Genomic DNA, 12,552 nt, shown 5'->3' with positions numbered 1-12,552 from the left:
CCTAGGTGACCACAGCAGGGTTGGGGGTCGAGCCCCCCAGGAATCCTGGACCCAGCCTTGTTGGGGTTACAAGGACTCTGCCAGACAGGAGAGTGGAAGCAGGGAGGCCACTGGGTAAAGGAAGTGGGAGCGAGCACTCAGATCCTTTCACTAGCCCACTTCACCGGGGTAGCGCAGAAGCCAGGAAAGTTCCCCACAATAGCGGGACTATTCCCCCGCTTACATATACATCATTGTGTATGTGCCCACACTGAAATCTTTGTTAATTCAGAGTGGAGGCTGCTAAAGTGTATTTCCCATCACTGCAATCACTAAATACCAAGGAAATAGCCAATTAAGCTACCCGAGCTGAGTTCTGGCAGGAGACCTTTGAGGAGAGTCGGGGAGGGGAGTTTGATGGAACAGCATAAGGGGTTGGGACTCTGTACCCAGAGAGAGGAGGATTGTGGGATTCTGGGAGGGGTCGCATTAGGTAGGCAGTGCTTTGACCAGGGAGACATTGGAGGTTTGGGGTTCTAGTTGTGAAATAGGAATGGAGTCTGAAGACAGCGAATCAGAGATGCGCGGTGTTAGGAGATGTTGGGGGCTAACTCAGGGGTCAGGGCTCTGGCAGGGGAGGAGATCAGGGGTGCAGGCTGTAGAAAGGGTAAGTGAGGTATGCACTACACCCCCCATCAGGCCAGGCCAGGACTGACTGGACAATTGAAAAGGGCAGCATAGGGATGGGTTTGAATAGAGCTAAGGGAAGAGCTGGCTGGGGCCTGGATCTGAGGAGGAGGATGGGGCCACTAGCTCACAAATGAGCCAGTGAAGAATATTATGGACAGATGGGTCTTCACTGACTCAGGTCTGGAAGTGGGGGCTTGTTGGGCAGCTTAGAGAGAGGAGCTTGAGTTGAAGATTGGACAGCTACTACCCATCAGGGAAGGCTCTGTAGTATTTACAGGGAGGGGCCAAGTGTGAGGGCTTGGGAGGAGAAGGCATGGAAAAGATAGTGCTTGGCTGATTTTTCCAGCCCAGTGGCAAGCCTGCTGTGGGTCACTGGAAAGGAATCCATTCCCTGTACAGCACCTGCCAGGTTCCTGGCTCCTCACACACGTTTCCGAGACCATGGCTCCTTACACGTTAGCAAGGCCATGGATGTAGTAGGCTCTGCAAAACGAGCGAAGTGCTCCTGTTCTGGCTCGCAGCACTGGGTCGCCTCTCTGCCAAACTGTAACAAGTTAATGGACTGGAGCAGTGAAGAAGCACAGTAGTCTGTTCCAGGGCCAGATTAACCTTTTGTGAGCCCGGTGCCAAACATATTTGTGGGCCCCCATGGAGGCAATGGAGCATGGCGCGGGGAAGTCAGTCCCCAGAGCGAAGGGCCAGCCAGAGGCAATGGGGCATGGCATGGCAGGGGAAGCTCCGTCCAATGCGAGGGCACTATTTGCAAACCAGCAGTTGCCAGACTGGCCTTCCCGGCCCTGTGCTGCCAGCATGCCCCTTCCCCTCGGGGCAGGCCAATGCCAAGCCGCACAGCCTCCCCACCCAACACCCCCTGACTCCCTCTGGCCAGAGTCCCCCGGGACCCACTATGCCCAGGGCCCCTCCAAACCCACCCACAAATGCACATCACCCTGCACGCCACCCCTGCCCACAGCCCCACCACAACTGCCCAGCACCCCCCACAGAACCCCCACTCCCTAGTGCCTCAACACACACAGATCCTCCCCGCCCCTTCACAGCCCAGCACCCCCACATACTCTCCACAGACCCCACCCCCTGCCTCCCGGGCTGTTGGGAGGCGACTGTGTCTGCCGGACTGAGCTGGCAGTGCAACCAGGGCCGGGAATCGCTCTGGCCCCTTGGGAGTGGTGCGATCAGCCAGGCCGGGGCCTGCCTGGCCGGGCTCCCTCAAGACGCACTTGTCTGGAGGGGCCCAGCCAAGCCCCTCACACTGTTTCTCTCCTCACACCTGGCCGAGACTGGCCAGGCTTCTGCACCAGTCCCAAGCGGCTCAGCTCCAGGGAGACAGGTGGGGCCCCGCAGGTGGTGGGAAGCAGAGACTGTGAGGTGCACTGGGGTCCAGCCAGGGGGCTGAGAGGAGCAGGGGGTGGGGCCATGGAGTGGAGAGGAGCCCTTGGCCAGCTGGCGGGCAGGCTGAGAGGAGCAAGTGGTGGGTGTGGGGAGCCAGCGGAGTCTTGGGGCGCAGTGCCAGGGGAGCAGGCCGTGGTCCCTTCTGAGTATGGGCCTGGCTCCATGGAGCCACTGTAAATCCGGCACTGGTCTGTTCCAGTCGCCTTATCCAGCAGCACCACGCTGCTCCTGAGGGCCCCCCTCCCAGCTACTCTTGCAGTCCACACTGAGTCTTCTCCACTGGCCTACACGTGTCACCATTGCCAAGCCCCTTCAGCGCAGGGAAGTCTGTAGCAGAGATGGTCTCCCATCCATCCCAGCCACAAAAGCAAACAGATGAACAACACTTTACTAATTTGTTTTCAGATTAGGTAATGATGAGCATTTTTGCTAATGAAGTTGTGCATGACTTTTGAAGTGTCCAACTATTCAGATCATTAAGTCATAAGGGTTCAAAAAAAACCAGAAGACTCCCTGGGAATATTTTTTTAAAAGGAGTGTTTTTAAAATGTTTAGTAGTATTTAAACTCAGGTGGTTTTGAAATTGTAATGTCTTAGACATATTTAAGTCTGTCCTCATTGATAGGGTAAACGTGGGTAATAAGACAGGCATGGTTTATCTTTCTAAAGCTCTTTTCAATCACAGGTGCTATGTGGAAAATGTATCTCAAATCTAACTTTGAGGCTCCTAGAGTATTTCTATAATGTCCAGTAGATGCAGTGTGTGTCTGTATGTACTTATGTGGTGAATACAAGTGGACAGTACCTAGATCTGGTGCCAGCAGCATGTTTTAGAATTTAAAAAATATATATTTTTATTAATCTCTCACATGCACTAAAATGTTTGGGAGAGTCAGCAATATAGTTTTAGCACCTGATTTTATTTTTAGAGACATAGTCCATTTTTCAGGTGTTAAAGTAACACATCAAGGGAGTTGTGAAATTTGACTAGATTATGCCTTTAGATTATCCTTTAGTGGTGCCCAAGGATTGAAAATACATAAGGTTTCAGCCCTTGTTGAGGATAATGCATGAACTGTATCCTAGAAACAAAAGGCTTCATTTCAACATGTTGATGTTAAGACAGTTTCGAGGAAGTACTTGCTATAAAATATTTGTGCATTCTGATATATGAAATATTCATCGCACTCATCTATTTATTTATTTATTTATTAGCTGCCAGGCTTATTGCTAGAGTAACTGAGTACCTTACCAAATTATAGAAATCTAGTGGTTCTCTCCTGCATGCATAAGGGTGTGAGAATTTTTTTTAAAATCAGTGACTGTGAGATTACTGTGCTGAAGAGTTGTACCTTGCATTTTGCCCTTTTAAACTGTGCTGATTTGGTTTATGGATTTATTCCCTAGCAGGGGATAATATCATTCCCTATGTAATCTTAATGCCTCCTGATGAGGACCAAATATCTGCTCACTTGTAAATGGGAAGAAAAGCCCTCACTCTTGACCTTTCTCTGGGGCCAGTGACCACAGAAAGACATTGATCTGTGAAAGGAAAACTCTTTTTTAAATTCTTGCATCAATAGTGACACATCCTTGAAGGACTTAATACATCTGTACACATCTGAGAATCCTAGAAAGGTTGTGAATGACGATTGTTTTACGTGGCCAAGCCTGTCCACTTATCAACAAACTTGGATAAAATAAGAACTGTTTCAAATTTTGCATCTTTCTTGTTGTTCCTATGCATATTTTATCTTTGTAAGAGCCAGGTCTTTGGCATTGTCTCATTTGATTGCATATATTTGTGCCTGTTAGATTTCAGACTTTCAGTATTACATGTCTGCAGTGAGGGGATTTGTTGAAAAGGATCATTGTTAGCTGTAGTGGAGAAGGAGTTCCAGGAGAGTGGGTCAGCCACAGGATGGCTCTGTCCTCACCGCCACACATTTCTTGCCAGTGTGCGTATCGCTTATTGCGCCATTTTTAATAAATGTATGCCGTTGATTTTAGTTGAAGCAGTTTGTGTGAATGCAGCTTAGATTCTGCTTTCCAGTGCTATTTTGAAAGGTCACTGAACTCCTGTTGCCCCTGTGCTAGTGTTGCCTTATAACTAAAAATATCAAAAAGAAAATTGCTGTTCAGTAAAAGAAATATCTGTGGCTACAGTTTAGAATGGAGTAGTAAATAGTTGTTGAGTGTGTACAGAATGTGAAGCTTTAACGTTTAATGTGAAGCTATTAATGTTCCTTTATTTAATTTCAGTGATGGGAGGAGGGAAGTTGGAGGCATGGAGAGTAAAGAAGGAAGAGAATTCTGTACAACTTAGGTATTTGCCAGATTTCAATTTTGAAATACATGCAAGAGATTTGAGGTTAGAATTCTTTTCGTTGTCTCATTGTATTCTTCAGCTAGACTGTTAAGAACAATTGACAAATTAAACCCAATAAATGCTACCTATCCAGCATTGCAAAAGAAGTTTCAGTGAATATGATCCGCTCTTCATTAGTGACGCAGCAAATTATGCATTCTAAAGCTTTTTGAATGCAGTACATTGATTCATAGATACTAAAGTCAGAAGGGATCATTATGATCATCTAGTCTGACCTCCTGCACAATGCAGGCCACAGAATCTCGCCCACCCACTCCTGCAAAATACCTCTCACCTATGTCTGAGCTATTGAAGTCCTCAAATCGTGGTTTAAAGACTTCAAGGAGCAGAGAATTCTCCAGCAAGTGACCCGTGCCCCATGCTACAGAGGAAGGCGAAAAACCTTCAGGGCGTCTGCCAATCTGCCCTGGAGGAAAATTCCTTCCCAACCCCAAATATGGCGATCAGCTAAACTCTGAGCATATGGGCAAGATTTACCAGCCAGATACCCAGGAAAGAATTTTCTGTAGTAACTCAGATCCCACCCCATCTAACATCCCATCACAGGCCACTGGGCCTATTTACCATGAATAGTTAAAGATCAATTAATTGCCAAAATCATGTTATCCCATCATACATCTCCTCCATAAACTTATTGAGTTTAATCTTAAAGCCAGATAGGTCTTTTGCCCCCACTGCTTCCCTTGGAAGGCTATTCCAAAACTTCACTCCTCTGATGGTTAGAAACCTTCATCTAATTTCAGGTCTAAACTTCCCAATGACCAGTTTATATCCATTTGTTCTTGTGTCCACATTGGTATTGAGCTTAAATAATTCCTCTCCCTCCCTAGCATTTATCCCTCTGATATATTTATAGAGAGCAATCATATCTCCTCTCAACCTTCTTTTAGTTAGGCTAAACAAGCCAAGCTCCTTGAGTCTCCTTTCAGAAGACAAGTTTTCCATTCCTCGGATCATCCTAGTAGCCCTTCTCTGTACCTGTCCCAGTTTCATCCTTCTTAAACATGGGAGACCAGAACTGCACACAGTATTCCAGGTGAGGTCTCACCAGTGCCTTGTATAACGGTACTAAAACCTCCTTATCTCTACTGGAAATACCTCTCCTGATGCATCCCAAGACTGCATTAGCTTTTTTCATGGCCATATCACATTGGCGGCTCATAGTCATCCTATGATCAACCAATACTCCAAGGTCCTTCTCCTCCTCCTCCGTTACTTCTAACTGATGCATCCCCAGCTTATAACTAAAATTCTTGTTATTAATCCCTAAATGCATGACCTTACACTTCTCACTGTTAAATTTCATCCTATTATTATTACTCCAGTTTACAAGATCATCCAAATCTTCTCGTATGATATCCCAGTCCTTCTCTAAATTGGCAATACCTCCCAGCTTTGTATCATCCACAGACTTTATTAACACACTCCCACTTTTTGTGACGAGGTCAGTAATAAAAAGATTGGTCCCAAAACTGATCCCTGGGGAACTCCACTGGTAACCTCCCTCCAGCCTGACAGTTCACCTTTCAGTAGGACCCACTGTAGTCTCCCTGTTAACCAATTCCTTATCCACCTTTCAGTTTTCATATTGATCCCCATCTTTTCCAATTTAACTAATAATTCCCCATGTGGCACGGTATCAAATGCCTTACTGAAATCTAGGTAAATTAGATCCACTGCGTTTCCTTTGTCTAAAAAATCTGTTACTTTCTCAAGGAAGGAGATCAGGTTGGTTTGGCACCATCTACCTTTTGTAAAACCATGTTGTATTTTTTTCCCATTTACCATTGACCTCAATGTCTTTAACTACTTTCTCCTTCAGAATTTTTTCCAAGACCTTGCATACTACAGATATCAAACTAACAGGCCTGTAGTTACCCGGATCACTTTTTTTCCCTTTCTTAAAAATAGGAACTATGTTAGCAATTCTCCAATCATACAGTACAACCCCTGAGTTTACAGATTCATTAAAAATTCTTGCTAATGGGCTTGCAATTTTATGTGCCAATTCCTTTAATATTCTTGGATGAAGATTATCTGGGCCCCTCCCTCCCCCCGATTTAGTCCCATTAAGCTGTTTGAGTTTCACTTCTGCCTCAGATATGGTAATATCTACCTCCATATCCTCATCCTCATTCCCATTTGTCATGCTACCATTATCCATAAGATCCTCATTAGCCTTATTAAAGACTGAGGCAAAGTCTCCACTCCATCCTAAGTGTTTAGCGGTCCCACTTCTTCTTTCTTTGTTTTCTTCTTATTTATATGGCTATAGAACCTTTTACTATTGGTTTTAATTCCCTTTGCAAGGTCCAACTCTACTTGGCTTTTAGCCTGTCTCACTTTATCCCTACATGTTCTGACCTCAATAAGGTAGCTTTCCTTGCTAATCTCTCCCATCTTCCACTCCCTGTATGCTTTCTGCTTTTTCTTAATCACCTCTCTGAGATGCTTGCTCATCCAGCTTGGTCTACAACCCCTGCCTATGAATTTTTCCCTTTCTTGGGATGCAGGCTTCTGATAGCTTCTGCAGCTTTGACTTAAAGTAATCCTAGGCCTCCTCTGCCTTTAGGTCCATAAGTTCTTCAGTCCAATCCACTTCTCTAACTAATTGGAGGCTCTTAAGATGCTAAATATTTTTCAGAACAGAGGATTTTCTTCCATAGTGTTTTTCTCTCTATTCCTTTCCCAAATACACACAATAACTGTCATTGAAAAGGATTCCTATAAATGCTTTTTTCCTTTTCTTTGCCATTGCACTTGGCTTGCTGAAACTGACCGACTTTGTTTAAAATAAAAAAAAAAAAAAATTGTCAGCCAAGGGAAATGCACTGTGGGAAAGTCTCTTTAGTACAGACAAAACAGACTCACAGGATAACTCTGGCTTGCGGCAGTGAATCCCTGTAGTATACATGCCGAGGCCAAACACATAATCACTGTGAGCAAAAGCTGTAAGACATGATCAATGTTTTATACTCTGTCATAATTTGGTGGTGCAATTAGCAAGCAAGATAAAATTATTATAGATCTGCCAATATGGAAGACTGCATGAGTGCATGTGTGTTCTGAATAAATGTGTAGGTAAAGGGACTGAAATAAGCTAATACTCGCCTGCTTATCAGCCTTGGATTGTCTTTGTACCCTTTCTTACTGTATTGTTCTTGAGGCAGCAGCTGTTCATTTTATCTAACAATGAGCTAGGACAATATGCAGCTATTCATTTGTGCATTTATACATGCATAGACCTAAAGTGACATCTGTGCCAGGTAAAATCATATATCTTTAAACAAATTTTGATTATAACTATCGCTTTTTTAGGACAACTGATCCAAATGTCATCCAGCTTGATGATGTATCTTTTTTTTTTTCTTCTACCGCCCTGAGATCTCTTGTTCTCTCTGTTTCCCCACTCTTCCCGTCAGCATGAGTTGCTGCTCTTATGGCTATGGCAACACATCATTAACTGCAGAGTAGTGGCTTTCGTTAGGGTTCTGCCAGACTTATCTCTTTTCTCTTTAAAAATGAATGAAGTCTTAATTGTGTCAGAACAGTTAGAAAACATTCTTTATTTGTGTTATAAATTATTTCATTATCTAAAGAGTACCCATAATAGACAGAGGTCAACATGACAATTACAGTGAGAAGAAGCTCCACAGGGAGATTTTGCTGTTTATTCTTACTAAAAGGCAACTTCTTCATTTCAGTCTAAAGTTTAATTTAAACAAATATCAATGATGCTGATACAAAGACCAAGGTTGTTATAAGTTTCCCCCAGTCCAAAAAGCCCCACTATTTGGGGGTTTTTTTCCTGCTGCAGAAAAAATAGACCTCTTCCCAATCCTTTTTCAAAACACTGTGATTCATTTGTTAGCATACTTTGCCTAACATAAAAAGGGCCATATTGTTAAAAATGAAAAGTGTGCAGTTCTCGAATTTAAACACCAAATGCAATAAAATGGCGTCTTCTGCCTACTAAGTAATTAGGCCCATTACTCTCTCTTTTATTTACTTATATGTATGGTTACAAACTCATTGTGTTTTTCAGTACATAGCCTGTTTCAGAGTTTCAACCAAACTAATCCAAACGTGTTCAAAGCACACTTGATTGTTTCTGTACAAGAGTGCAGGTTTATAAAAAGGGACAGAACTCTCCTGTCGTCTTTGATTTTGTTTCCACAATTTACTATCATTTTGACGTGACAAACTGCAACACAACCCTCTGCAAATACAGATTTGGAGTTGAAATCTGGACCTTCAATTTTAAATCTTAGAAGACAAAGAGAGAACTTGGGATTATAGTCTATCAGCCACGTTTCAGCCTCCAATCTTTGTTGAGTCCAGCTATGACCTTTTGTATTTGTGATCAGTCATGTTGACTAATAAACTCCAAGGCCAGAGGGACCATTCTGATCATCTAGGCTGACCTATGTAACATAGGCCACAGAATTTCCCTAAAATAGTTCCTAGAACATATTTTTGAGAAAAAAGCCGATCTTGATTTAAAAGTTGTTAGTGACACAGAATCCACCACAATCCTGGATAAATTGTTCTGGCCCTCCCTGCCTGCCCTGCTCCCCAAGCAGAGTTGGTGGCACAGCTCTGAGCTGTACCCCTGACATGCTCTTGCCTCTCACCTGAAGGAGCTCGGTGCCAGTGAGCAACGCCCCCTGCCACGAATTGCTCCCTGAGGTGCTCGCTCACCACTGCCCTGGCACTCCTGGCTCTGCTGCTGCTTCTCAGCCCACAGGCGACGTGTGGGGCGGTCACATTTTCCCCCCCATCATCCTTCTCATGAGTTACACATCATCTCTGGTTCAGCTGATTATCCATCTTGATGCCCAAGTCGTTGCTTCCCAGGATAGAGTCCACCATCCTGTAAGTATGGCCTACGTTCTTTCTTCCTAGATGTATACATTTAGTTTTAACTGTATTAAAAAACGTATTGTTTGCTTGTGCCCAATTTACCAAGTAAACCAGATCCCTTTATATTGGTGACCTGTCCTCTTAATTATTTACCACTCCCCCCAATTCTTACGTCATCTGCAAACTTTATCAGTGATGTTGCCTGGGTAGTAGGTTCTGAGGCTTTTCTGAATTACTCTTCCACTTTGTCCTTGTGTGGTTCTTGTTCTTAGATGAGTAGATCAAGCTGGATTTCCACTGAGACTGCAACACTGGTGTCATCAACCTATAATCCGTCAAGTCCCTCTGAAACCTCCTTGTAGAGTTCTTCAATGTGTAAAATGCTTCCTGTGTTTTGGTCAAACTCATCCTCCTGCTTGGTGCAAATTTCAACGTAATTGTACTCGTTAGATGCAAATAGAAAGGTGCAATCTTCTCGTGAGTTCTGTCAAATGTCATTGTAAAGCAAAGATATCAATCCTCCCTTTTCAGTCAACCAACCATGAGGCAGATGATGGCTTCTAAGAATTAAGTTTTTTCACAACACGATTTAGAGCTGTTGGGTGATACTACTTTCTCACTGAGGTGTAAATAATGAGCTGAACGCGTGCACATCAGCAGGTTTAGATAGCTGCACCTGAGCAGTTCTCTCATCTTTTTTTCATGGCACTTTGTCTCAGCCAGTGGCACCTTCAGCAACTTGGATGCTGTATTCAGTGAGTTTCTTTTCAGCTGCAGAATCACTAGCATTAAGTAGGGAAACATTTTTCCTTCTATGGATGCTTCTAACCATTGCCAGGTAATTTCTCATGTTCAACCAACTATCTTGTCAGAACGTCGTGATTGAGTCTTTTTTAGTTCTCCCTTTGTTTTTCCCTCTTTCTTTACTTCTAGATTCTAGTAGTAGACTGGAAAGTTTAAATCTGCCTGGAGAAATATATCCAGGCTGCAGTGCTTCAGTCGTTTATTTAAACTGTTCACTTAGTGCTACATTGAAGCAGCGTTGTTAGAATAAAAGCAAGTTCTGACTTCTAAAAATAGAATTCAAAACTTTGCATTGGTATAGTCACCAGTTGATTTTTGGCATTGAAAAGAAATGGTGATTCTGTAATTATGCTTAAATGCTGCTGGAAGCTCTGAAACAGGGGCTTAACATATTGAGAATGACCAAGGGCATGGTAAACCCTCTCCTATGAAGAGAGTGAAAAGACTGCGATTGTTTACCTTCAAGAGAAGACAGATAATCAGGGACATGATAAATTATATGAAATAATGAATGGTACAGAGAAGGCAGATTGGGAATTTAAGAACAAGGGGATATCCAGTGAAATTAAAAGATGGCAAATGCAAAAAACAATTAAAGGAAATATTTTTCACACAGTTGGTGAAACTTGCTGTCACAGGAAGTTACTGAGGTTAAGCATTTAGTAAGGTTGAGGACTGGACGTTTATATGGATATCACAGATAACGTTGGATAGTATAATCCTGATTTAAAAAAAAAATTGTGGCAGGGGTATTTAACCTCCTGCTTCAAGTGCTTCCTTCTTAATTTTGACCAAGGAGGGCTGATGTGTACATAAACTGGCAATTTCTTTTTTCTCTGCCTGCTTTCTACCTCTTCAGGCTTGTGCATCCCTAAGTGTTTTTCCCTGGTCCTTTCCGTCTTACTGATGTCTACCGTTCTTCCCAGAAGAGGTTCATTACGCACCATTTCTGAACAAGTTGCACGAAAAGCCCTATAGAACTGGCATATGAAGTGATGAATAGAACCCTAAAACTTGTGAAGAATTAATAACTGCATAAAGAAAGGGCCATGATGGTGGTTAAACTTAAGTACACTGTGTGTGTGAAATCACTACAGTTCTGAAAAGGACATGATGAGGATAGCAGGAACATTACAGTAGGTAACTACCATTTCTTGGCATTTTATTAGATGGCACTTTAAATTATGGATTTAATTGCACAGAGTGGAAAAATAGAAGGGGTGAAGTAGTAGCTGTGTTAAAAGGGTAGGCTATTGTAGCTGACATTTATGTTGATGGATCGTAGCATTTTTAAATAGTACAACTCCTACATATTAGAGAAGAGAATGTATTTTTGCTGCTTTATATGCTAAATTTTTCATCTCAGTTGTCACGAGAAGAGTGGTTGAGAAAAATGTAATATGAACAACAATTATAAATCTTTGGGTATTAGCCAAGGTATTTGTTGTCTTCAGATTCTCTTATTGTGAATTTATGAAAGGCACTTAGACTAAACGATGTAGTTTAAAAGGAAGACCCTTAAACTGCTTTCTTTAGAGAATTGTAGTCCTCTTCACTGCACAGTGTGAACTCTCATAGGGTCTTGTGTTGTTGATCTGAAACTGTAGTTTTTAGATAAAGATTAAAACCAAGCTTTTTATTTATAAAATAAATAGTTAGCAGAACTAGTTGGTGGCAAAAGCCTGAAAGTAAACTTTTGAAGTTGCATAAAGAGAAAAAAAACCTGTACTTTTTTAAAAAAATGAGGATTTGAAAACATCTGGTTTCTAGTAGCAGGTGTGAGGGTGGGTTATGCCTTAATTACTCACTGTGATTAAGAGGAGCCACAGTGAGAATTGGACAATCCAATTTCTGAATTAATTGTGCCTTTTAGGTACCCAAAGGGGATTTTTATATATCTTGTAATACACATAATGGGTGAAATCTTGACCCCATTGAAGTCAATGGGGAGTTTTTCCATTAACTTCAGTGAGGTCAGGATTTCACACAGAGTCCTTCCAAACTGACACCTGCTGAAAGGACTCCATGGATAGCTTTATTAGCAAACGTGCTAGTGGAACAGGCATTCAGCAGAGTGCAGATTGAAGTGAACTCCTTCTTTTAGGAATATGAGTCAAACCAATTCTTCATCACCTTTGCAGTCTTAGGCTGTAGTGTAGACATAGCCTATGTTGGCATTATTTGGGGTGTGAAAAAACCAACCTCCGAGTGTCCTAAATTACACCAACCATAAGCATTCATGTGGACAGCACTATGTCGGTGGGAAAGCTTTTGCCACTCATGGAGGTGGTTTTATTTTGCCAACGGGAGAGCTCCCTCCCATAAGCATAGAGCGTCTTCACCAGACATACTGCGGTGATGGTACTGTACAATGTACGTATGGACATGGCCTTAGTGTATACCCAGGATTGGAGAAA

The 12,552-nt window shown here is 42.8% G+C and overlaps 1 protein-coding gene across 6 annotated transcripts in view; it reads left to right on the top strand.

Moving 5' to 3' along the window:
- The window catches only part of UBE2E1 (ubiquitin conjugating enzyme E2 E1), a 62,345-nt gene that overhangs the window by 22,183 nt on the left and 27,610 nt on the right, over window positions 1-12,552 (top strand). The window contains exon 2 of one of the 6 annotated variants that reach the window (XM_073333488.1): window positions 4,342-4,405. The exons of the other annotated variants lie outside the window; for them this stretch is intronic. Coding sequence (XP_073189589.1) covers window positions 4,344-4,405 — 62 coding nt within the window. The 5' untranslated portion in view covers window positions 4,342-4,343. The remainder of the gene's footprint in view (window positions 1-4,341; window positions 4,406-12,552) is intronic. 6 annotated transcript variants of the gene reach the window in all.

This window comes from Lepidochelys kempii, chromosome 2 (genome assembly GCF_965140265.1).
Source record: "Lepidochelys kempii isolate rLepKem1 chromosome 2, rLepKem1.hap2, whole genome shotgun sequence".
Lineage (NCBI taxonomy): Eukaryota > Metazoa > Chordata > Testudines > Cheloniidae > Lepidochelys > Lepidochelys kempii.
The sequence above is the reverse complement of the archived record's forward strand: the minus strand, read 5'-3'. Positions and strand labels throughout refer to the sequence as shown.